Below are 27,561 nucleotides of genomic sequence, written 5' to 3'. Positions count from 1 at the left end.
AATTTGTTAACTAATTGGAAACATATCTTTTACAAGGATATGTAATTTATATGAGTAATTCCATGCGTGCGCGCTTATATTGTTTAATAACCTCGAGCTCATCCATTTTACCGCTCACATATCTCCTGCCTCATCGCTTATCGCTTATCAATGTGCACACGATCTTCATCTCGACGAGGCCGTGCAGGAACGGAATTCCAAAAATCCGTGACGCTCGCGACGGTAGCCGGGCGAGTATATTTAGCGATAACTGCCGCGATATTTAAGGAACGATCGGATCGCCGCTGATGACGCCCCCGTTAATACGAGGGACGGGAACGGTAAAGAGAGGGCGAGGGGAAGGGTGGCGAACAGAGGAAGGGGACGAGGGCCGATAGACATAGGCGCCGTCCAAGTTGCGCCGTTGATTGCACCACAAAGGGTGCAATTATGCGGCCCTTCAGCAATCACCGCGCATTCTGCCCGCCATTTGACCCCTCCGGCCCCCCTCCCCCCCACCGTCTCAATCCCCTTCATCCATCCTCCTCTCCTCCTCCCGGGGTTTCCAGTTGTGAAACCAACCAACCAACCAACCAACCAACCCGATTTTGTCCCGTGTCCGCGCGACATATATCGTCCGGGTGAACGGGGGCTATCGTATCTTTTTATTTAAATGCACCCAGTGATCGTGTCGACGTTGTGTGTGCACCGGCCGACCTAAATGCAATCCGCGGCGCCCGATGCGATTTAATTCGCTGCCATGTCGGCGGCGCGGCGCCGCGAAGAAATCTGTTAATGAGCGATTGTGAGCGCTTCCGAGATGAGGGATGAAAGGCGTGCCGAGCTGAAAATTGGACCGCGCACAGAGGGCGGCTCTGGAATTATCGCGCTTTCTTTCGTATGCGGATTCCACGTGCAATTTGCCGTCGATTTTTCCGAGGCAAAAATTTTATTGCATTTTGCATAATCTCTCTTTAGAAATTTATATAATTTTCAAGTAAAAAATTCAAGATTAATGAATTAAAAAATATATGCATAAATTTGTGTAAGATATTTCCATATATAAATACATAATATCCGTATTATTATGCCGATGTAATTTTGATTTATATCGGTAGCGTAAACGGCAAAACGCAAAAAGAAGGCGAAAACAGACAGACCGTGAGAGAGAAAACCAGGGAGCTAGACGAGAGGAGGATAGCGCGCGGGAGATACGTTCCAGATGTTTTCCCTGGTTTCTCAACTAAGTTCAGAGTCAAGTTGCCAGACCATGGTCTCGTAGCATGACCAACGTAGGCAGCAGGAAGTACCGCATTAAGGTCGTTAATCCGCGTTGTTCGCCGCACGTTATTCCAGCTCATAATCGATTATCAGGTTAATTCTTAATAAATTTAATTTAAAAAAAAAACTTTTTTCGAAGAAATTTCAGAGAAAAATTATCTAGAGTATTAACATATTTTTATTATATTTTTTTATTACACGGACAACGAGATACATACAATTAATATATTATAATCCATTATATAAATTTATTAAATTAAATATACTTTATTTTAATGAGTAATAATGCCATTATTTTTTCATGATATTATGGCGAATATTAAATTAATAATCGATTTATATGGAATAACGTACGTAATAATCAATAACTTTATCATAAAAAATAATTAGGCTTAACTTATTATTATCATGTATTAGCACATTGAACGATTTAATATTAATTTTTAAATGTATGATAAGCGAGAATTCTTACAACCTGTTTACATATTTTATTTTATATTTCACTTTATATCTTACTACGAAACGTCGCCGAAAGGCGTTGGCAATAACGCGCGAGTGAATCGAAGGGAGATTCGCAGGCGAGACGGAACGAAAAATGCGGATGTAGCGCGTCGCGCGGCTTAAAGTAAATTTTGAAAACGGCTTCGACGGGGTCCTCGACGGAAATCTTTCCCTGTGGCCCGCTTCCGTAATCCGAGAACATTAATTTGTCGGCAACGGTAAACTTACGAGCGCCAGCCGTAACGTTTCCCCCGGGGGACTTTTTGTATTTTCTCAGGTTGTCCTGCGGGAGCCCCGCGCGGGGCACAGGAGGGCGGAAGACTTGCGTCCTGACAAAATTTTACGGTCCCACACGACCGTCGCGTTGTGTGCATTGTGTACAAAATCCGTCTGGAAATATCATCTCGATAAGTCTCGAATGTTATCGTCGTGTCCTACAGCTCGAATTAAGAGACATCGCGCTTAAATATTCGTCATTAACGCGGGTAATAAAAATTAAATAATATATTGCGATTATATAAATAGTGCTACTTTGCCCATGTGGGAATAACTTGGGTCGATTACTTTCCTAAAAGCTGTACGTATGTCTAAATTTGTGCGCTCATACATTATACTGATAGCGGGTTAATATCGCGCGTCGGTTAATGATGTTGCCATAATTATAGTAATGCTATTGCGTTTATTATCGTTTGATCGTCTAAGCGTCATTATGTCCTCTCGTAGCTGACGTGTCTTCGCAACGTATAATCCGACGACGTAAAACACTAAACGCAAACGTTTGCAGAGCGGTTGATTACCATAAGCGCGACGGAAACGAAGATCTTACGCTCTGTGCACAGTAGGAGTGTTACAGCGATTACGTCGGCGCACACGTGTATATGACACGTCGTAACTTTTGTATATATCTACGGAGTCCCGGCGGATTAAAAGTGAAACTTAATCGATTTCGCGCTCTCATTCGTTTCTGAGATCGAAGATTATTTCTCGTCGAAGAGATCTATATTTAGATTTACGAGTACGCGAAGCAGAAATATATTTAACTATTTTCTATAAGTGTTACAAAAAAAAAACAAACGAAGTATTGATTTGCAAATTATCGAGTTTTTGCAAGAGTTTGTCATATAACATATATTGAAAAAAATTCAAAAAAATCATATAATACTGCTTTATGATTTTTAAATTAAATACGACGTTCTCTTTCTTAAATTTCACGCTTAGAGAAATTTTTATTAACAGAGGAATAAATTTATTAGCACATAAAATTAAATATATATGTTTCCGGATGTAAAGTTAGAAACATATTTTAATGTAAAAATTAAAACGGATCGTCCCGGCAAACTTTCGTTAATTGGGCTACGATCGCGGATTAAGTATGACAGGACCGAGTCAGGCGGAAGCGGCGTGAAATCTCGCGGCTGTCTCGCTTCTTCCCAGCTGGTGTCCGTCGCGGCGCTTAACGTCGAACGGTATCGCGTATCAGTGCTGTCGGTGGCAGAGATCCGAAGGTGGGTAGCGAGTCGGCGAACGAGAGCGCGGTGCTGGGTGAGGGGGGGGTGGAGGGAGGGGGGATGGACGGGCGGTTATTGCCTGTTGGGTGATTTATCTAGTAATACTAGCCGACAGGCCGCGAGAGCCCCGGGGCATGGGCAACGGAACGAACCCGTGGGCTTCTACCCGCTAGGGGGGGAGGGCGAGGGAAGAGGGCCATCCACCGGCACTGGTGGAAATTAAAAACTCACTTTATTACACGTCTCATTCTGTGCCCGAGCCGCCCGTCCACCCTCTTCGGCTGCTTCTACCCTCGATCCTTCCCTGCACGGTCTCTCTCCTCTCCTCTCCTCTCTTCACCCCTCCCTTTCCTCCTCCTCCGTCGTGCCACCTCACGCGTCCTCTTTTCTCTTCTCTTTACCCTTCGCCCTCCACTCATCATATTCCGCCGCTCCGGCGGCGTCTCGTTCGCGCGGACCGACTTAATATGAGGCCGGCCATACCTGATGGAACGAATATTATTAAAGTTCGCCTGCACGCGAAACTGGTGAAATATCGTCGGCCCCCCTCTTTTGACCCCCTTTTACAACCGCCGGTTACTGCGTCGACCTTTCGCTCCCTCGCGACGGAGGGCCTGCGGCATCATCCTCCCTTTGCCCTTTCTCCTCGCCGGCGGTCTTTATTGTCTGACTTGTAACTGCATTTAATGACATTTGAGTGTTATGAGGATATTGTTTGATACGCTATCTGATAATGTTATCGTACTTCAAATATTGAGATAATACTTGGAGTTTTCATCTCGTATGCTTGTTGTGATTTAATCAGCTACGTTTTCAAGAAAATATTGATAACTTTAACTTAATATCCATAATTTAAATCGATACGCAATATGTATATTAAAACAGTTTGGAGCGTTAAAGTAAAAAAAATCTTCAACTCGCGTTAATTCGATATGCAATTTTCTGTACGAGAAAGTGAGTGCGTATACACGCGCAGCGGACGGACGTTTATGGGGCTCACGATGACATCATAGCCGTCGGTATCCGGCTCGTTTTATTAATGTCAATAAGGCAATTATTGCCAGCGACCGGGTGTAGGTTGGTATCTCGTTCATACCGTTGGCGTGGCGAGTTACCTGCCTCGACTGCCGATGGCTTCGAGTGTGCGTATAATCCTGTACATTCTATGTCGGGAAGAGACGAATCATATTAGCCATAGTTTCGACGTCTAATCGTGCCGCGATAGATCGATCGATCGATCGATTCAGAAATTCCTAATAGTATCAAGCAAATTCAAATTCATCAAAGTAATCGGTTTTGCAATCGCATCGAACGCCGCCAATTTCGTATTTATGACGTTCGACGTTGCTCTTTCGCGAACCGAAGAGCGATCGATTAGGAATTATTGGAGAACAGTTGGACGTGAATTATAATTGACGGAACGTTATTCTTGTGTGTGTGTGTGTGTGTGTGTGTGTGTGTGTGTTTTTTTTCCGTTACGGGACAATGTCTGTATAGAGACGCCTGGAGGAACAAAGTTAACCCGAATTTACGGTACTTGAACGCTCGCGCGGCACTCGGTGCAGTCGCTGAACGAGATCTGAAGAGGGTTGGGGGGGAGAATAATATAGGAAAAGAGGGGTTTCTCCCTCTAGTCTCGCGGGCTAAGCAATATCCATCCGCCCACATGCTTGCCCGTCCGTCTGTCTGCCTGGCTTTTCGGTGCCGTCGCTGTGTGTACAGAGACGCGCGTTCAACAATTTATTCATTACTGTCTCGCAAATATTCTCGATGCGCTCCATTATTCCGCGTTTCGCGATTCGCACTCGAAATCCCGATGAGGCAAGGTGCCCTCGACTATCGTTTTCCCTTTTCGACCTCTGGAAAAATTTTACGTCCATCTAAAGATCGATATCGTGTATTCCGTAGAGATTAATCCGCTCCGAAGATCTCGACGAGTCCACGCGATCCGGAATCGCGCATCGCAATGATACCACGATTAAGAATCCACGATGCGACGCAGATACTTGGCGGGTATGTAATCGCGTGAGTGCTCATATACTCTCGCAACTAATGCATTAGCCGGTAAGTGATTGCCGGAAGGACAGACTAGCTGCTGTTTGCGCGAAATATTTGTGAACCGGGACTTACATTTGAACAGTCATAGTTATTCTTTGGGGAACTCACTTGTTTTTCGTTTATTCTTTGCTTGTGCATTCTTCGTAGAATGAAATGAATAAAACAGAACTATACGGTATGTACAAGATGTTTTATCGCTGGTACAGGAGTGATTTTCTAAATGAAAAAAATGAAGTCTATATAATAAAATTTTATCATATTTTCGAATTAATTTCTCTCTCGTGTGTACAGAAAACACAGTATCGTGAATAAATTTAATATCTTCGAGGATACATTCAAATATTAATCCGTTACTCGAAATGGATCCGTAGTCAATGCGGCGGAAACGTAGCAATTTTGCAGAAACGTAGAATTTCGACGGATTTTACTTTATTCGAAAAGTACTGCCGGCTCAGGAATAGAGCCTCGCGAGAGACGCGGCAAGCTATCCGGGAAAGTCTCGGGATGGCCCGTGGTGGTGCCTGGTGCGCATATCAACTCCAAAGACGTATGTCGGTTTGGGGCAGCGAAGGCTCTCGCGGAGGCCCGGTGCGGAGGGAGTAAAAATTTCACGGAGTGAATAAATCAGGGGACGCGCCGCGGCGGAGCGGCGCTCTTAGTTTAAGTACATCTGGCATGGCATCTCTCCTCTGCGTTTGGCTATACTCTCCCTCCCTCTCTTTTTTTCTCTGTCTTCTCGCTTTCTCGCTTCTCGTTCTATCGCGAATAATGCGCCAGGGAAAGAGATCTTATCCGCCGTGTTTCGCGAGCGGCACATTCCGTTACTCACGAATAATAAGATAAGCCTATAACTATATTTTTGCTCACACAGAAGTAAATATTTTTGACTAAACAGTTCGTATGATGCGTACAAGAGTCGATGAAATTGATGATTTTTATTGTGATTGAAATTAAATTAAAATTTAACATAAAGTAAATTTCAATTTAGCGGCGCAAAAAAAATTATAAAGATTTATAAAGGGTATATATATATATATGCTTATGCATGTAGAGAATTTAAAAAAAAATAACCCCGCAAAATTTGAGTGCGATCGATGCTCGTCCACATTCGTCGACTCTTCAGGAACGCGAAGAAGCCATCTTTTATGTCGAAGAACGGGATTGATCTTTTAAATTGCATCGTGTTTATGGTCTGGCATGATATATATATATATATATATATAAAATAAAGAAGGAAAGAGAGGGCTGAGAGTGTGGGAGAGCAAACTACTAGTGAGTTTACGTATCTACGAGCAATGTGTGTAGATCGCGACGTGTCAGTGAGGGAGTTGGAAAGGCGGGTGGATGGAGAAGGTCATTCGAGAGGATGGCGGCTCATCTTGTAATGGACTCAGAAGACAGGCGAGTCGGCTAATGGAGCCCTGCTCTTCCAGAAAAGCTCTTAGTATCCGCGCCGCGCCGCGCGAGCGTCGATGCTGTCGGGCTGCGTCATTCCAAATCCGCAGCATCCCCCGGCGGGTTATTTGCGCGCGCGCAGGTGCGAGAGACAGACGAGAGCGTCGAATTTTTAGAATATTTCGGGCCCCCGAGGTACGGCGAGTGTTTCGAAAGGTTTTCGTAAAAGATAAGATAATTTAAATAAAATATATATGCAACGATTATATATAGACCGGAAATATTATATCCGAGAATCACAAGATATGTAGTTTAATATTATACCATCATCGTAAAGATTTTTTTCATCGACTTTATCTTATCGTCCGCGAATCCGAATTGAAAGACGTGATAATCTTTTTCAAGATGATCCCTATAATTATATATAGTCTTTTGCGAATACACACCTTGCGTATGCCACCTTCTTCAGGTTCAACACGGAATTTATCGTTGCGTCAGCGCGACGAGTCGTGTCGTTAAATGCTTTTTCGCGAGATAAGGGCATCGCGAGAACGGCGGTCAGCGAGCGAGCGAGCGAGAGAGAGAGAGAAAGAGACAAAGAGAGAGTGCCGCTTAGTTTAATACACGTAACGCTACTTTCCGCCCGCTTTTTCTATCAAATGCTCCACGCCGAGCTCCAACGGGGTTCGAAGTAGTATAAGTCGTGGACAAAGTAGACGGCGTACAGAAAACCTCCATTAAAGTCCGTAGAAGTGATTAGTACGCTCCCCATCCCCTCTTCCGTTCCCTTTTCTCGCCGGTTCCACTCTTGCCCTTCGTTCTACACACACACACACACACACACACACACACACACACACACACACACACACACACACACACATATATATATATATATACATATACGCGCACACACATGCGCACGCGCGGAATACCCGCTTTTCCCCTCTCCCGCCTGTATCTTCCTCCCTCTCGCTTTTCTATCTCTGTCTGACTCTTTGCAATTGCGGAGCAACTCTCGCATTTCGCTTTCTCCTTCGCACGGAGAACGACAGACTTTGGAAACGCGCGTCTCGCGATACTCGTGGGAGAACTATTATCGAACATCGTATAACGATTTTGGATCTACGACGGTGATTGTATATAGGGTATCGCGCACTCGCTCTCTCTGTCGACTAAGGATTCTACAGAATTGATTCTCTGGAATTGATATCTGTTTGATGAAAATCAGGATGCACATTGTTTTTTCTTTCTTTTCCGTAGTTTTTCTTTTCAATATTAAATATCTCAATGTTTTTAATTTACGGCATTCGATAACTCGGTAATTAAGTCGCCAATTAAATTTCTGTTAAAGTAAAGTGCATCTGAGATTTTTTGGCAAATCAAGTTTTATTATACTTATTATTTACATTTTCGAAACTTATTCGTCGTAACACACTCTTTCTCTCTCTTTAATTTACAATATTAACTCCTAACTAAATCTCAAAATTGAAGATTCGAGAATCTCTCGTCAATGTAAAACTTATCTTATTATTCTTTAGTCCATTCAGTGTAAGATATCGAATTTTTTACGGGAGTGTCGTTGAAAATGTAGAAGCTACCTCTATTTTTTCTAATAATGTTGCCGAGATTGACATGGGGAGAGTAATGTAAGCATGAAGCCGGATAAGATCGCAAGGCATTTTTTTTTTTTCTGATAGCACTGCTACTTCCCGTGAGGTAAACCTAGACTTCCCGTGGTTGTGATAGGCCCGATGTCATAAATCAGCCGGTAATTAAAAGAGACCATCGACAATGGCGGTGACGATAAGCACGGCTTAATCCATTTCATCGGTCCGGTATATGGGAGTGGAAAAAAGGTCGTAGCCTTTCTAATTTAATCTGGCGAATGATTTCGTGATTCTCGAAGCTGGCGGCAACCCTTTCATTACTTACGTCCCTACCCAGTGCCGCGCACCCTCGCGGCTCCTTGCTCACCTCTCTCAGTCTCTCTCCCCCCCTCCCCCTCTCTCCCTCCCTCCCTCGCGTCCCTCTAACCCCCTCATGCGCCACCGTGAATCGGCGCAGAACACTAAATCAGCGACCGGTGTAATTTTTGTAATGGGAGGTGTGGCTTCGTAGGGGTGGCGAACGCGTATCCGCGGAGTAGGGGTTGCGGGCACGCGGTAGGGATGCGCCGTCCCTGCGTCAGCTCGCATGTAGGAAAGGGTGGAATAAAATTCGTAGGGGCTATTCTAGGGATATCCCGTTGATCGAGACGCGCCACATCGGAGGTTAATCCTCCACAGCTATTTTTCACAAGCGTGATCGTCCTTTGGAAGGATTTCGCGGGAGGGGAGAAGGGGAGATCTTTACTGTCGATCTATTCATCGATTCATAATTATGATAACATTGTAATCTATCATTTCTCACGTATACTATCTGCATTTTTATATTAAATATGACGTACTTTGTGTCTTTACACATAATCCGTTTCTCAGAACAGATTTATTTTAGACTAAATACTGTTATTAAAATAATATTAAAATTAGTAACTAAATTAATGTTATCAATATGTATTTTATTATTATTTATCACATGCTATTAGTTTAATAATTTTTCAATTGATATTTAGTCAGAATTGGAACATTAAAGATGTTTCCTATAGATAGGTAATGTCTCTTTAAAGATGTATATATCGTTTTCAATACTCATCTACAAAAATTTAAAAATTGCCAAAACAAAGCAGTATATTTTATTAATCATAATAACTAATTTATCATATAAATTGATTAAACTTCTTTATTAATCTTAGCAAGTAATTTTCTGATAGTTTTGTTAATTTGCATCGTACTATAATAGAAAATAAATACATTCGTATTACTATAAATCTTTAATGTCTTACTGATATCCGATTCGCTAAATAGATTCATTACGATCGCATAAAAATAATCTATAAAATGATATACGAAACAAGACCTAACTAATATTGCTACATTAATGATAATGTTACGTAATAATATCGCTACTAATATGAAAAGCATCGATATTGAAACAAAAACATCTATAATGGACAATAAATAATTTGTTTTCTTTTTTATTTTTTGCATTTAATTATTTATATCTTTTACATTGTATTCGCGATTAAGCCATCGCGTGAAGAGTATCGATCCATCATCACATTCATTATGATAAATCGCTGATAATTGAATGCCTCGTTCGGTCGTGATTACAATCGCACGTCGCCCCTTATCGAATCCCGGACAAAGTCGATTCTTACCCGCCGCGGGACGTCGACAGGCGCGAAATTAAAAAGAAACATAACGTACCATAATCGATATCCCCCCTCGCGTTCGCCGTCGTCTTCGCTTCGCGGCCGTCGTAGCGGCACGTTCTCTTCCATCCCTCCCGTCGATCACCCCCGCATCCGTTTTGTCATCGTCGTCGTCGTCGTCATCGTCGTCGCTGGAAAGCGAGAGCTCGTAACTCGCTTCCTAAACGTGCCGCCTAATCGACTGGAGTGCGACCGCTATCCCGGAATCGGGGTACATCCGGCGTGATCCGTCCCCCGCGCGGGGGTTAAATTGTACGATGGAGCGCGGATAGTTGAAGGATCGACGAGCGTGCGAGGGAGATGAACGGAAGAAAAGAGAGAGGGAGGGAGGGAGAGAAAGCACGCGTGCGAGGGGTAATGTAAGAAGGGGTAGCCGTTGGTGGTGGTATTTGCGATGAAGTGGGGAAAGCGCGTAGGGGTAGTATAGCAAATCGGTGGCGGGGAATGCCGAGGGGGAGGGTGGAGGTTAGCTCGATGGATAGTGGGGATTTATCACTCTCGGTGGCGGGTGGCGTGCCGTGGCCGCACGCGGCACTCGGCAGTTTACAGCCGACCGCCGAACCGGCGATCTCGTGATACCTACCTTCCGGAAAACCATCACGCGACGCACGCACACGCTTCGTCCCGCGTATCCGCGACGGTTGCGAGTAATTCGAAGAATTGTATGATACATCATTGTTCGCGAAGCCTCGGTCAAGAGAAGTTTTCGATAGATCGATCGATCGAGATACAAACTGATTCATCCATGAGGAAGGAGAGCGCGCGAATCGGAATTGGTGATCGTTTCGCGCGTCTTGTGCAGTGCCACGTGACGCGGAGAGCTTAAGGGTGTAGGAGAACCGCCCCTCGCACGAAGCCCTCGCCGTTTCTCAACGATTGTTGCCAGGTAAATGCGATTGGAGATTGCGATTTAGATTAGTGCGCGCGAGACGGACGGGCGAGAAATAGAATGAGACTTTGATGAGAACTTTAGATCGTGTCGAGATTTCATTAGCCTGTGCAAAGGATCGGAATATAATTATCCAGTTCATAGATTGCAATTGTTAGATTGCATTTACCGATATCAATCTCGAGAATCTCGTATAATGTAATACAAGATACTTTTATAAAAACATAAGATGCAGATTGCAGGATGAGAGAGAAAAAGAGACTGAAAGGGCACTAGAGAAAATAAAGCACGCCGATAAGCTCGCAACGTATATCATATAGACGGTATATAAATGAACGTGCATTTGCTAAAGAAGTCGCGTGAGAGTCTCGCGTTAATTATAAACTGTCTTGCTTTTTAACTTGGCGGATAAGCACGCGCTACTGGCATACTTGCGTATAGCCATTCACCCCCTTCTTGCACTTGCGTCTCGCGCGAGCGTCCCATCTCTCATCGACCGACGTCTGTTCCAATTACCGGTGGCGTTTTAAGGCGATTCCGTTGTAGGGCTGCCGTTACCGACGCGGATTAACTGCACCCTTAGAAATGATTCGTATTGCTCCTTTACTTCGTAATTCCTTTGTCCCGAATCGTCGTAACGGCGAGCGATTATCGACTAACGCAACTGTGAGGGAATGCGATTTAACCCATGTGCCAATCCTTGCGACATTTAATTAACCGCCCTAATAAAAAGAGAATATGACCTGAAGAAAATCTTATGTTTCTTCCAGCATTATTACAAAAATTCTCGCGATGATGTAAAATGTGTCTTCTTCACCATCGAGAATATTGTAGTATATATGCTTTTTTTATAGCAGAGGAAGTTTGCGCGGAAATTTCTTTATATTATTCGTGCTTCAAAAATGAAAATTGTTATATCCAAATTTGATGAGGAAATTCCATCCATTTACGACAATGGAGGCACGTTTCTTTATTGAATAGTCTTATAGTGAAGTTTCAGACGGATGCCACGAGATAACATAATGCACTATGTATGAATCGTTTTCGAGATATCGTCATCCAATATGCAAGAGCGAGCCGGTTGTAGCGCGTGACAAAGCTTTCACGAAGATTAGCGCTAGGTGCAATCTCGCGAGCGATTCATCGGAATGGCACGTTATTATATAGCCCCTCGGAATTTATTTCAAAGCCTATTATAAGATAAACGAATTACAAATATATACGTTTACTATATTGTATATAGGAAAGCAAACAGTCGCGATTTAGGATACAATGAAGATTTTATCCCCGAGTTAAAAAAGTAAAGAAAATTAAACCTTTTATTTTTTAAATCTCTAAAATAAAATTACTTTTCATACTTGTAATAAGCTCTCTTTAAATTTTCGTTAAGATAGCATAATATTATCTCAATGAAAATTTAAATATTCTACTGAGACGAATATATCCCGTGTTTCCCTTAAAGTATATACCTTTAATAAGATTGACGTAACGCGTTGCGGTCTCTATTTATCTAACGCAAATTTAATTAGAAATTTAATTAGCGAATTATCGAACGTCAAACATCCGAAATAGGCGATTAAGAAATTAAAAAAATATTTTTAACAGATATAGATACTTTGAGATGGGTCTCTCCGTTAAAAAGAAAGCCGGAAGTATTACCATTTTTAATCTTCTTTCTCTTCTTCTTCATCATCATCATCGGAGATAAGATACAGATGTATCCTTCTCGTGTAGCCACATCACGCGTTTTATTCCCACATATGTCGTCGGGCGTCGGTTGAAGTCGAAATAATGAAGCTAACTGTCCGTCCGGACGAGCATCCTACCCTGTTCCACGAAGAGACGGCCCGGCCCCGTCTCTTCTTCATCACCCGACCTCCTCTCTCTCCTCTTCCTTTCTTCTTCCCCTCCCTTTCTCCTCCTATGCCGTCTCGACGTCCCGCCGAGAGAGCGTCTCAACTGTCGGCCACCCGCGTGTACTCGTCCGTTTGAATGCCGATAATTGGCACTAGTTTCAGCCGGCGGCGGGCTCGTTAGCCGGTCGGCTAAAGAGAATCACTTAATTATTTCGTTTCAAGTTCGCTCCCGATAGAAGAGAGACGGGTAGATACAGCTCGCTCGCGCGCGCGGATCACCCGTAGCGCGGATAAATCGAGGGAGACAGAAAGAGCTGGACCAAGCGCGAGATCTTCGATCGGCGTTTATTTCGCACTGACAAATTTCCGTGGCTAATTAACCTGCCGGCTAAAAGAGAAAACAGTATCGCGGATATCCTACCCGTTATTTCCTTGCTGTTTCGCCGGTTTATTACCGCGATTGCTGAGTCGAAACTGAACTGTTATTTTTGCTATTGGTATGAACAATTTCTCTGCTATTTATGTGTATATATATATATATATATATATATATATATATATGTGTGTGTGTGTGTGTGTGTGTGTGTGTGTGTGTGTGTGTGTGTGTGTGTGTGTAGTGTGCGCGCGCGCGCGTGTGTGTAAATGAAGCGAGTCATTGTCGGTTCTTGATATGACTGTTGTTTCTTTGAAAAACGGGCCAATATTATTCGCACAATTTTTAATAGCTCGGCGTATAAAATGAAACATTTCATAATTTGAAAAAATAATATAATACACATACAATATAACATATATAAAGAAATAATAATAAATTAATGTAATCTATAATAAAGAGTAATAATAACAAATATATAGATAAGTAAACTTGATTCAATTAATCCGCACTTCTGTTAATACATATCCGGGGTTCGTAAACTTAGAGAAAAAGCAAGAACAGGTATTCGTCGTGTTTAGAAAGTAATAGAAATAGATGTAGTCTCTTTCACGAAAACAGATCTTTTTCGCAAACGGCGCTTTACCCCGTTTCCTGGACATTATAGCGTGCTAGCGGGCCGCTGCTATAATTTAATAACACCGGGGCGCGTGTAATGCCTTTCGACACGAGTCAGCGATAATTCCGCGGCGAATGTCCAATAAAAAGCCACTTTGCCCGATCGAAATATCAAATGTAATCCTCTTAAGTCGGCCGCACCGTCGAACATGTATCTCGCGAGCTGACCATCGCGCTCTGTCCTTCTCTAGCCTTCGCACTCCCAATCCTCGCCACCCCCGCCCTATCAACCCCTCTCGGACTCTATCTCTGTTCGCCTCGCTGAACTACTAACTTTTATTTCCCTTCTCTTCTCTCTCTTTCTCTTTCTTTTCCTCTTTTTTTTTTATTCTATCTTCCTTCCTCTATCGTGTTCCTTAAGTCGGAGGCGTTGCTTTTACGGCGATTGAAGTTTCTCGTGGGTCTTTGGGCACACCGCCAGGTGGCAGTCTCCTTCTGGGCGTCGGCCCTGGGTGCCCTTTCCCTTTTGAGATTTTTCTCAGAGAAGAGATATCGCTGTATACTTAGGACGTGCCGCCCCGAAATACCGCATCCGGTACAAAGTATGTCGAAGCGGGTGGGAACGCCGAGTGTCACAAAACTAAAACTGTTTTTCCAAAAAAAATTTTCGAAAAATCATAGGCACGTTGTTTCATTTAAAAATAAATTTTAACTTTGCAGAAAATTGAAAGAAAATTTTTGGAACGATATAGGATTCGACATAGGTCAATGCGGAGTTATCGGGTTACGTGTTATTTTTCTCCGACCGCGATTCGAGGGCACGAAAATAGCGCGGTCACGGCACTGGCACAAATTCCGCAACATTCTTTTATCGATCGTTAAAAGTTTCATTGGCGTTCATGGTTGCTCCTTGGACGCGACGCTATTGAGAGCACCTCGTGTACAATTAGTTTCTCTCATTAAAGAACCATTCGCAGCGGCGATTCGAATGCGATGTTGAATAATTAGCATTTGCTATCGACCGAAATCGATTTGTTAATTAATAAAGCGCTAACGTTCGCCGTACTAATAATACCGGTCAACAATTGAATAGAGAGCGCATTCATTAACTCGCCGCGCGCAGCCAGCTAACGCCGGATCGACTTCGTATTGATTCATATAATCGAATTTGTCGCGAGTCCTCCGAGCGATCTCTCGCCGGCATATCGTCCCGTAAACGATGTTATTTACAACGGTAGAATGCCGTTCGATGGAAAAAGAATCTTACTTTATCGTCGAACATTTCGTCGCAACCCTTTTCCTTTCTCTTTTCCCGTGTCTCTTTTTCGTCTCGTTTTCTTTCTCTCCGTTCTATCGCCACCCCTTCTGCCGAGATTTCGTGCCGCGAATTTTCCTCTCCACCCTCGTAGAGAAAGAGAGAGAGAGAGAGAGAGAGAGAGGAAGCTCGCGCGAAGGAAAGTTCCTTTTCCAACTCGGTGCTCCAGCTCGGTTACCGGCTATTGGCCAGGATATCTTTCGATTATCAAGACCATCCATACCTACCGCCTTAGCCGGCCGGCTTCCATTGTCTTCTCGGCTCTTTCAATTAATGTTTTGATTGATTTCGGACCCTCACTTGGAGAACGCGATCCTTCCTCACGATCGGCGTGCTTAGCTCGTTTCTGTCTCTCTTGCTCTTTCTCTCATTCTCACTTTCTCCGAGCAATACTCAAGTTGGTCATCCATAATCGGCATTCCGTTGAAGACGGACTGCGGAAACGTGCGAATTTAATACGAAAGAAAAGATTATTGAACTTTCATTAATTCTTTCTTTTACTCCGTAATGATATTGTACAATATTTATGATCATTCGATGATTAAGCGATAATTATCTGATCGAAAACTATTCTTAAAGAGCGTAAATTATTTTTTTTTAGGGTTACATTTGAAAAGTCTGTATTAATTTTTTATCTAATATAAAACATACAAAATGTGCATTTATTCAGGAAAACACGAAGTTCCAGAATGATATTTACAAATTAAATGAAAGAAAATTAAAAAATCTCCCACTACCAATTGTACATGTATAAAATATATAACGGTAAATATTTACAAAATTAATGACCATCCTAGTTTGTTGTGCGATACTTTTAGATAGGGCGAAGATTGAACAGAGTGCATTAGAGAGTTAACGATTCTAAAAAGCTAATTGCGGTCTCGGGCTCGGATTACCAGAGATTTTCCTCTTGCGGAATACTACGTGCCGCAGATAAATCCTGTCTCCCCCTGGAATACACCGCGGGGGTGAAAAGGGGAGGGAGATGTTTCAGTACGTACGAGGAACGCGTACGACGACGTCGCCGACGACGTCGTTGTCCTTAGTTGGGATAGCGGTGAGTTGGCTGCTGGTAGACGACGACGACCATCCCCTTTTCCGCTCCTCGAATCGGCGGTGTTATACCGGTAGCTGTTTTATTGCGAGATTTGCGGCGTAGCCTCCCCGTGTAACAAGACTTACTGAGATCTTAATAGAATCTGAAACCACCCCTTCTCTCTCAACGAATCTTATACCATGGCGGGACTGTGACTCGATTCTCGTCCGTGGTTTCGCGTCTTCCCAACTCTCCCCCGTATCGCCAAACTCTCCTCCCTTCGATGGACTTTCGAGGGGGGAGGGGGGAAGGACAGGGAGTGAAAGGAAGTTGGTCGGGCGGGAAAGGAACGGACGAGAAGTTGACTCCGGCACTGCATCCCTTGGATGGGGGGAAAAAAAAACTGGCACTTATATTCTAAGCGTATATAAGAGGGGTCGGAAGAGGCGCGGGCGAGGGAGAGCGGTCTGAAGGGTGATTTATGAATATTGCTTACGGAGAGAAGTGTATCGCTACCGCGCTACTACGTCGATTTCGCTCTCTACTTCGCGAAGACTTCGAAACGACTTCTGCGCGGCGATTCCTTTCGTATACGTTCGCGTTGTTTCCGGGGAGAAGAATAATTGCGCGAAGGACGATCGAAAGTTTCGCCGAGATTGACTTGACCGGCTTCTGTATTGATGAGAATACGTGCAAATGCACGACAAATGATTCGTTGCTTAAATCCAAAGATTTTTATGAATCTTTCCTTAATAATAAAAGCCCGATCTCTCAAAGCATCGTGGACTTTAATGAAACTGGATATATTGTGATTATAAAAGAAGAATTTGTGCGATGGACAATTTTCTGCGATAAATTTTTTAATATAAAAAAAAATATAGTGTTTTTTATATATAAATCTTGGAACGAACGATATATATCATGTTAGACACAAACATCTTCTGCGATCGAGTCCGTCAATCCACCGCCGTATTTCGCTCTTTTGTCACTTGGTTTTCTCGCAATCGGATCGATATATAATCCCCCCCTCTCCTCTGCGAGCTACCGCGTTTCGAGGCTCACCCTTATCCCATAACGAACGCAATTGGCATCGTCAAGACGATCTCACGTGCGTCTTAATTATACCGTAGAACGGCGCCGGGCCGGTCAGGAGCATCGGGTTGCAGTGAATATTTTATGGCAGCGATGCCGAAGAGAGTATGAGAGAGAAAGAGATGGAGAAAGAGGGCGCGAGGCATCGCGGCGCCGTGATAGTCGCTGCGTATAACGACGCGAGAGTAAGTCTGTCTCCTTGCCCTTTTTCTCTCCCCCTCTCCTCTCCTTCTTTTCCTGCCATCCACCTTCCCTCAGGAAGCTTGTTAGGCGACGCCGTGCTCCGCTATCTTCTAATTGGCGATATAATGATCCTGAAGGATGGAATACCGTGGGTTCTCTCTGAAGAGCCTTGTGGAGGAGAGCGCGCCCTCTCGCCGCGCCTCGTCCCTTTGTTAGGGGCGAAATTTAAAATTTAGTTTTGCCCTACCCTCTCGTACATTTCCTTCCCGTCTTTCCTCTCGTCGGACTTGTACCTCTTTGGCTTTATTTCCGTGTGCTCTCCTTTGACGCCATCGTATTTTCCCGTTTTGCGGATCTCCGAAAAATGAAGGATAATTAAAACAATCCATCTCGTTTATGGAAGAAAATCGAAAAAGAGGCACGGTTGCGAGATTTAATAATAATAATAATAAATACGTATATATTTATATAAAGAAATCGCGATGCATTGAGCAGCTTATGGTGATTTAAGGGCAAGTCGCGCAGAGCGAACTATTAATTAATCGACCATTACATAGTTCGAAATGCGCAGCGCACGGAACAAGTACTGGTTCTAATTACGCGCGCCCTCATTAACCATAGTAATATAGTAAATTTACAACTTGTAATTATCTCTCATCCGAGACGACGACTATGTAGCTCGCAGCGCCGCGACGCAGTTTCCCCGTGTTCGCCCAATCAGCGAAGAGCAGTATATCCGTATCGTTATCGCTGCTCGTCCATTCAGAATTTACGAACGGACCCTTGTATAGCGGTGTTGATAGTTAGCAGGCCGGTCTCAATTAGTGGAACTTACGTCGCTAGGGTCCAATTAGACGTAGGCCAGCTCAGCTACACCCTGTTTGCGCAAGTTTGCCGTGCACCATCCTTACCACTGTCGTCCTCATCGTCGTCATCGTCGTCGTCGTCGTCGTCGTCGATGTCAGCATCGTCGGATAGGGTTGCCCGCCGTCTCGTAGCTGCAATCAGGCGTCAGTTGAAGGTGTCTTTTTCTCTACGCTAATGACTAATTAGCAGTCTCTCCACTTCATACTATAATGACACAATCAGGGGTACCGTCGGGCTGCGGGTCTCATTATCAAGCCCCAAAATTGCAATCGTGCCTTTTCTTCAACTTCCCCATTCATTCTCTTCCGCGTCTTAAAAGATTTTTCAATTCGGGAGTATTAATAAACGGATTTCTCTCACCGTATGCATCCATTCCGCTGTGCTATTGCGCTACGGCGAGGCACCATATTTTATCGAGCATCTTCGATACGACGATAGTATCCCGACGCAAGAAACGCTCGCGATTGAATCCGGCGAGCGCGGTCGCTCTCGCAGTTTGAGTCAGCTGGGGATGCGTCGCGCGCTCACCTCTAACCGTAATAATATATCGAGTCCACTATTCCCGTTCCTCCTCCGAGACGGTTTCGTCCCTTCCCCTCTTCTTCTCCTCCCCTTCATATTTCGTCGCTTTTCTTCGTCCGTCTATCCCTCTACGTATTTGTCCATCGCGCTCTTTCGATCTCCTCTCTCTCTCGACTTTCTTTTACATTTATTTATTTCCTAAACGTCCGTCCCCACTGGCTACTTTATATTTGACATTTTTATTAAACCACCTAGCGGCCCTGTCCGCTCCGACGGGATCTTCGGAATGGAAGGACGGCGGGAAACGTGAGGAGGGCGGCCTGGCGCGGGGGTGGATTTCTCTTATATTGCTGTTAGGGCAATTTCGTAATCTCGCAAGGGTGCTCCTTATATTGACCGAATAAAAAGTCGTATCCGTTGCTGATTCGACGATCGAATATCGCCAGTTTCTCCGTAGTTTGCCCGTAGTATTTGGGGGCTGACCGTTCGCCGGCGCGCTTCATACTCCGGAAAAACCATAACGCTTGAAATCAGTTTGCCATTTTACGATTATGTTATCTCGCGTATGAGAACAGCGTAGCGCGACCGACGGTGACGCGACGTGAGACTCGTGAGAGTGATATTCCATCAGAAGCGAACGAGAAGATCAAATTTCTCCGAGACTTTCTCGTCGAGCAATAAAATCGGCGATACTAATTTTTAATAATATTCTTAAATATAGAACAGCGAACATCAATAATATTACACGCGACAATATAAATATTAATTAATATGAATATTTGAAAGATTTTTATCCTTAACGTTATTAATACTATCAGTGTCTCTTATATTACGACTGAACATGTCAAAAATTTCATACTCAGCGCAGCATATGTTTATTACGAAAACGTCACGTTTCGAGAGATCTCTGAAAATTCTTGAGAAGATTCAGAGATATCACTATGATAAAATGTCTAATTTCCATAAGATTGACAGTAGTAAAAACGCCATATATCGTGTTAAGCAAAATTCGCCCTTTGTAATTTTGTTTTATAACTGTATCCTAACACAAAATACTACCATCCGCAAAAAGATTATATAGTCCATCTTTCTGCTTTTTTATACAAGATTTTTACACGAGTTTTTAAATGCATTTCATTTTTTAGCGATTTCGATTCAAAAAACTTTCTCGGTTGCATAAGTTATTATCACTTTTGAAAGCGAAAAAAAAAAAAAGAATTAATTTTCACACATTAAACGTAATATTTTACTGAATCTTTCGTATGTTCTCTTTTATAATATAAATTGTTTGCTTTCGAATGGATCAGATAAACTTACGATTGTGATAAACGAATAATTTCTATCAGAATACAATGTGCAAATTTTCGCAGCATCGTAACAGGCTCGAAATAATTTTTCACCAACGCCAATGATTAATTTTTCGCGACTATTTTTGTTTGATATTTTGGTATCCATGCATTGAAGTTTTAATTTGCTCGCGAGTATCGGCAATTTCGATATCTCCACTATTTGCCAATGAAAAGGATAAAGTAACATCCATTTTTTTTCATTGTACCTCTGCACAACCGTCGCGATCAAATATGATACACGCATAACTATGATGTTTGCAAAACGCGCGTAACAAAAGCGCGAGTTTTTTCCAGTCGTAACTTCATTTCATCGGACAAACTATTTCATCAATCAGATTCATCTCGAACGATCTGTTATTGATCGCACAATTTGCATTACCGCGTTTTCTCTCGAGAAGAGAGCTTGAAAATCGTCATCATTAGCCGTCTTTTCGGAGCGCTTCGCACCGATGCGTGCGTGTATTTCTTTATTTTTTTATTTTATCGCAATATGAATCGGACTCTTATAAGAGAGAATCATTAAAAAAAACTAGAACCAAGCAAAAACGGAGCGTACGAGTCGTTTGACGAATCACGAGGCGGCTCTTGGATATACCGATCGTGGGTGGGTGGCTCGCCGCGGGAGGGAACAAGGGAGGAAAGGAGGGAATGATGTTTTTTTCCTCGGCGGCGCCTCTTTAATTTGCCCTCCAATTAACGGACGGGGTCCTATTTGAAAAATACCTGCCACGAGGGCTGGCAATTATACTTCTTTTTTTTTTTTTTGCGTCACGAGCGCGTTATTAGCGCTATCCGTCCAACTTCCCTTCCTCCCTCCCGCCTACATCTCCCTTTCTCTTTCTTCCTCATTTCTCGTTCGCTCTTTCCTTCCGTCCAATATCTCTCGCACCCTCTCGCCCATCTCCTACACCTCTCTCATCCATTTTGTCTTAGCGCATGTATGCGAGCGCGCGTGAGCGAACGTATCCGCGCGATTGTATGCGTTTTACTTGTATTGCGGAGCACGCGGGTGAAGTGATGCGACGATAGGAAGGGGAGGAGAAGGATGTAGCGAGATAACGAGATAGGGAGATAGAGAAGGAGTGGTGAGACGGAGAGAAAAGGGGATTGGTAGCGGGTAGTAGCGAGAGAGAAAATTGGAACCGGGAGTGAAAGCGGAGGGTGGCGAAGGAGAGGACTCCGGTGTGCGGTACGGTGGCTGCGAGCCGCGAGAGGAGTCAGGGAGGGAAGGAGTGGCGTTTATAACTCGTGCCCGGGTCTCCCGGCTTTGAGAAGGCCAATTAGCAGCATAAAGCTGCAGCTCGGCCCCGAGGCCGAAGATGTTTGTATGTAATAATGGATTGTTACTCAAAGTATCCGGCTAATTAATTAAGCCCCCGCCCGCTCGTCGTCGTTCCGAACAGCGCGGTGGCCGTGGCGGCCCACTTCTCTCACTCCCCGCCGCCCCCCCTCTCCTTGCCATTACCCCTGTCCACGATGTTTACGATGGGAAGTGTTACGCGAATCGTCTCGTAAGAACGTAAATGCATTCTCCCGATCGCATTCTCCATTTTCGCTCATGATTCTCAAATCCAACGATTTAAATTAGGTACAATCTTTAACACGTTTTTTAATGAACCGTTGTAGCATATCCGATAGACCGCATTTCTTTCTTTCTTTCTTTTTTTTTTCGGTAAAATCTTTATCTTTTGCGCATGAGAGAAAGAAAGAGTGAAAAAGTGAGATCTCCAAAAATATAAAAATTAAAATTTATCATTGCTATCAATTTTATAAATAACAAATTTATTTTTGAACAAATAAAGTAAAAAACAATTTTATGCGAGAATTTTATACGTTTTTTTTTTGTTTTTATTAGTTATTAATTAGGAACGAAATTTAACGAAAAGTTAAAGATAATTGGCGTTCTAGAAAAATGTATTTTCGATGAGAATTTCGGTCAACGTCTAAATATTGAAAGACTCTGCTTCGAGTGTCAGTAGATGGGGGGAGGGGGGTGGGGGGGAAAGAATAAAAAGAAAGGACATTTTACGCAGCCTTTTCTCTCGCGAAAGATTCCGGCGGTTCTCGCGTGACGCAGCGCGTCGCTGCTTATTGGAGTCTGGGACGCGCGAGGAAGAGCACAAGGGACGGTTCCAATTAGCTGCGCTAATTATTGCGTGCTGTCAGCCACTTACGACGCCGGAGACGCTTATAACTGCGGGATACGGCGTGCACGGCACGCCAGCCATCCGCAAAGTTGCCCCTTATAAACGCGCGCGGATGTATACGATACGGTCTGAATGTACGGGTGAAGTCCTCATTAACTCGGGAAATCAAATTTCGGGCTACGAAATGACGCCGCGTCATAATTTTCTCGTCGCACAAATATAACTTTAGACTACTAAAGATTTTATTTTTAAATTTCGTACTTGAGGCAGTCAAGCCACAATTTTAAACATTTAATGATTATATTTTTAATTCTATGCAAGAAAATTAAAAAGATGTGCGAAATATTGCTTTTTTTTTATTTCTATTTACTTTTAATGTTTCAGACGGCGCCGTAGCCAAGATCACGATGACTATGGACGTGAGCAAATCCGAGACGAATAAAAATGGTTCGACGCAGCAGGAGTGCGCCGGTTGCGGGAAAACAATTACGGAGAGGTAAATGTCGGCACTTTATTTAATCTGCATTCTTAAAGAAAGTATTCTCGTCCCTTTTTCTTACTTTTTATTAATAACTCTGCTACGATATAAATATTTCGTTTTAAATTGAGAATGGAGATAGTCGGAGGTAGTAAATATCAATCTTTCTACATATAGCTTTTTTTATCATTAAAGTGATTAGACGCCTTTTATCGGAAAATATATATTAGATATCGAGATAAAAGAGGAATTCCCAAGGCTTAACGGCCGGTAAGAGCGAAAGCTGCAGTGAATATTGTCGGTTCTTCAGGTACCTCCTCAAGGCTCTGGACCTCTACTGGCACGAGGATTGCCTCAAGTGCGGATGCTGCGACTGTAGGTTAGGAGAAGTCGGCTCTACCCTATACACCAAAGCTAATCTTATCCTCTGTAAGAGGGACTACCTCAGGCTCTTCGGGAACACGGGATGCTGCGCGGCATGTAATAAGCAAATACCGGCATTCGAGATGGTTATGAGGGCCAGGACGAACGTCTATCATCTCGACTGTTTTGCCTGTCAACAGTGCACTCATCGGTGAGTGCGCACGATCGAATATTGTCCTTATTATTAGATCTATTTTTTCTTTTAGTCAGATATCTATTTTCACGCTTTTTTTTTTTTTAAATATTTAAAACGCGTAAATCCATCATTGTTTTATTCTAGAGACTAATAAATATATATTTATTATTTTATGAATTATAGTGAGATTGTAAGAAATCTAGGATTTAAGCTATATCGAAGATATAGACAGACTTTCAAAACATAAGCGAAAAATTGATTCTTTAATTATTAAGAATTGACGGTTCATTAATTACTTTGCGCGCAAAAAATGGAATAGCTGATAGAAAATTCGAATCAGTAAATTTGCTATCGCGTCTCTGCCCTTCCTTCTATGCTTGCTCTCTCTCTCTCTCTTTCTTTTTGTGCTTTATTTTCTGCCGTTCACGGCTTTCACGACGATGCATCTTTTTCGCGTGGACACAAGGAGAGGGTAAGAAGCGGCCATGGACTACTAGTCCGTGAGACAAAATCCATTGGAGAGGCGAAAGAAGAGAGGTTGCTTTACAGGTCAGCTGGGAAATCACCCTGTGCTTTCCGCGCCATGACCTCTTCTTGTTTCGCTCGCGCTGCCATTCTCCGGTCCGACTTCATCGAGAAATCCCGCGGCATACACGTTCTCGCGCATCCGACGACCTCGGTTCTCAATCCACCGAAAGGTGCGAGAAAGGTGCCATCTGCTTCTTCTTATTGATTCATTCCTCGTCCATCTTTCTCGTCCATCTTTCTCGTCCGCTTGTATTATTGCAATCTCTTCGGTTCTAAAGCGAGATTTGACATTGATTTCTCATCTTTGCGGTTGCTGAACGATGAACTGATTGATGGGAGATTAAAATGTAGATTCATTTATGGTTCTTGTTTTTTTATAAATGTCTTTTAAATCTCCCTTAACACAAATGCGTATAAATTGACAAGTTTTATAAATTTTTTGACAAGGCATATATATCCTTACAGAGGACTTGCTTTTACGTGAGCATACACGATGCCCCTCTCCCTCTCTATCCCGTATATTTCATTTATTCTGCCTTTTAAGACCAATTGCATAATATTTCAAGTATCCGTGAAATTCTTGCGTTCGATTGAGATTTATCCTCGCGGGCGCGACATCGATATTATTGACTCCTTCCCAAGTTATCGCGAATTTTTATATAAGATACGAAACCGATGTAGTAAATAAGATCTCTGTTTACCAAAGCCATGCGTTGTTATCCGTTATTCTTTTCTTCGATCGTTTTAATTATCCTCGGGCCGCGGGACGATGTGTAGTAAACAATATGTGACAACGACAGAGTGGCATCGGCTCCTGTCGCGATTCAATAGCAGAAAACGTACAAACGAGAGCACAAAACTGTTGTAGCGATACAATGCTGGCTTAGGAGGGAAGTGACTCGTTTCGGAGGTAACAACGTTCAGGAGATAGAGTCGGTGGTAGCCGTTCTATCGGCGGAGGGTAGCGAGAGAACGGGGGAATGGATATGATAGGGAACCGAAGAAGGATGTAGTTTGAAGCCAATAGCAATGGCTCGTCCAGGCGTGCGGCAAACGTTGCGCAACATCTCAAACAATGTGAACAAAAGAGCATCAATTTTACGTTTTTATCGTCCGGTATTGTCTATCTTCGACAACGCGCCTCGCTCGCGCGACTCGCGGTGAAAGCGGGGGAGGATGGGTGACGTGTCGCGTATCAGAATCAAAATCGAATCCGAGCAGGAGGGTTAATGTCGTCGGTCTTTTTGGAAAGGATCGCGTTGGAAGACGCGAGTGAGAGACGTCGCGAGGCTGGAAACGAATCATGAAGAAGCAAATTGAGACGGTTGCACTCGGTTCAGCCGTTATATTTATTGTAACAATTGCGTTGCGTGTCGTGGATGATGCACGGGCGCAATTAAAGCGCGCGCTCGCGATCAAATATGCCTGATGCGGAATATTCGGTGCGCGAATATTCCTCCCCCTCCATTCAGCCGCCTGCGATCGTGCCGCTAAAAAGCAGGTAGGTAAATTTGAAGAGGGCAATTACTCGCAGCGCTGCGCGTCCTGTAACGAGGCGACTTAGAGTTTGCAATTAAACAGCAACAATTACACGGGGTAACTTTAGACTGTAATAACACAGAATAAAGGGTTGTGCCAGTGGCGGCGACTAGGCTCCCTCTATCCTCCCGGTTAGAGGATGATTTACCGATGCAATTAGCTCTTTCTCTTTCTCTCTCGCTCGTTCGTCTGCCTTTCTCCCTTTTTCTCTTTCTCTCGCCCTCGATGCACACAATATATATATATATATATATATATATACGAATATATACCGCTCCGTGTATGCACCCTAGCGCAAGCGCGTATCTACTCTCCCCACGGTTTCTTTGCTTCCGTCGAATCCGGTTAAACATAATGACTACTCGATTAAACTTTCGCCCCTGCGACTTGGATTTGATATCCCGTAGAATCGAAGCTCTCGGCTCGAAATTATAAACGACGTGAAATTTATTATTCATAGATGAGATTGCTTCAAAATATTATAACATAAAATATTCTTATTAGCATTATTTTAATTGCACGATATATAATATTCCTTTAAAAGCGTGATTTTTTTAAAGCGATAATATCGTGACACGCTTGTTCGTTTCGAAAACATCACGATTGCTCGCCCAATGTATCTTCAAATAGTACCCTTGGCCCGCAATTTTCGTAGATTCACGCTGCGGGGGAGGGAGAGGTGCGTCGAATAAAGAATTTATCTGAGAAACTGGCGTACCGTGTCGCGTATCGTTTCGGGCATCGAAACGCGCAACGATGGCGGGGATCACTGAAACTTTGATGCGCCGAAGCTCGCGTAGAGAGACGGTATTACTCTTTGAAGGATACGGCCGCGTCGGCGAAGCGACCCGTAAAGTGCCTCTCTAACGGGGTCACGCATTGCCACCACGACGATATCATTTATTGAACGCAGTGGCTCCTTTCCGTCTTTGCACCTCGTCTCGTTGCATCGCTCCGGACGTTGTCCTCGCTTTCGCTTCCGTTTCCTCGTGTCGGCACCGTATCCCCTTCTCTTTCCTCCGCGTCTCTCGATTTCTCCCTGTCGCCCTCTCCCTTCACATTGTCCTGCAGCCGGGGCTACCCTCGTTAAAGATTCAACCGAGTTTTCTCAGCGCTATCCGGATTGAAATTTTCCATGCAGACCCAAGAGTCATCCTCTTGCGCGATTTTTATCCGCTCCATCCTCTCTCCCTCGAACTATCTTCCACGCAAATGGTTCATCAATCTCGATCGGATGATGTTTCTCGCAATCAGCTAAGCGCGGAATCGATTTAAGACCATCGCAATCAATAGCGAGATTATGACAGAAACGTCATTCGATATTTATGTAAAATGGAAATATAGTATCCTGCAGGAATTCTGATTTTGAATTCTGAAACTACAGATTTGAAAGATAGACACAGGTTTTCCGTTTTGCTGACAAGTACCCGTCTATCTGCCGATCGATGATACTTCTCTTGCATTTAAACGACGAAGAAATTGCAGCGCATCGCGGACTCCCGGGTGCCATGAAACGTGTCAGAAGAGCCGTAAACAACGCGATGTATCCCAGCGACGGGTGCTGGTATGCGTACGACGCAACGCGGAGAAAGAGAGGGTAGAGGGGCGGCGGCTCTGGCAGGCACGTAATAAAAAGAAAATTGTATGGAAACACTTACGGAATTGCGCCAATTACGTAGGTGTGCAGGATGCGCTCGCGCTGTATAATAAAGCGTTTGTAGGCGGAGGCGAATTTGTTCTCATTGCGATGAGCGCAGAACGAGAGATAAATCAAATTTTAAGCGTTTATGAGTTGGCTCGCGTGAGCGTCACACGATGGGCTTTAATACGATGGGAATTAAAACTTTGTGAAAAGAGCCTTTGCCCGGCGCGATATTAATATTTCGATCGTGACATGGTGGATAAAAATATTTCCGACGCTCGACGAAAAATGGAAGTCTTGCTATATTTCGGCAACATCGGTCATTTTTATTTTGCTACTGTATTAATCATATAAATTTATCCACTTCGCTATTACAAGTAAATTTCTACGATTCTTTAATGATTTTTATATAATTTGCAATACATTTTCTGCCTTTTGTTATAACTAAATAAATGTTTATAATTATTAATTAATGTCGCAAAGAGAGAGGGAAGGATATAACGAGGCACTTGTGAGAGACATCGTAATTAATA

At 43.4% G+C, this 27,561-nt stretch overlaps 1 protein-coding gene and 1 long non-coding RNA gene across 5 annotated transcripts in view; one reads left to right on the top strand and one right to left on the bottom strand.

Moving 5' to 3' along the window:
• The window catches only part of LOC138932393 (uncharacterized), a 200,257-nt gene that overhangs the window by 37,817 nt on the left and 134,879 nt on the right, over window positions 1-27,561 (bottom strand). The gene's annotated exons all lie outside the window — the stretch shown is intronic.
• LOC138932408 (LIM domain only protein 3) overlaps window positions 1-27,561 on the top strand; it is a 52,543-nt gene that overhangs the window by 19,477 nt on the left and 5,505 nt on the right. For 2 of the 4 annotated variants that reach the window (XM_070294205.1, XM_070294208.1), the window contains 2 exons: window positions 22,667-22,778; window positions 23,071-23,334. In XM_070294205.1, the coding sequence (XP_070150306.1) occupies window positions 22,690-22,778; window positions 23,071-23,334 (353 nt within the window). In that variant the 5' untranslated portion in view covers window positions 22,667-22,689. Of the gene's footprint in view, window positions 1-1,124; window positions 1,299-10,596; window positions 10,922-22,666; window positions 22,779-23,070; window positions 23,335-27,561 lie in introns of those variants that run through there. The other 2 variants (XM_070294209.1, XM_070294206.1) reach the window with 2 other exon arrangements.

Source organism: Polyergus mexicanus, unplaced genomic scaffold (genome assembly GCF_030449975.1).
Source record: "Polyergus mexicanus isolate NDT 795.1 unplaced genomic scaffold, iyPolMexi1.0 SCAF_4, whole genome shotgun sequence".
Taxonomy (NCBI): Eukaryota; Metazoa; Arthropoda; class Insecta; order Hymenoptera; family Formicidae; genus Polyergus; species Polyergus mexicanus.
Note: the sequence above shows the minus strand (reverse complement) of the source record. Positions and strands in the feature narration are given on the sequence as shown.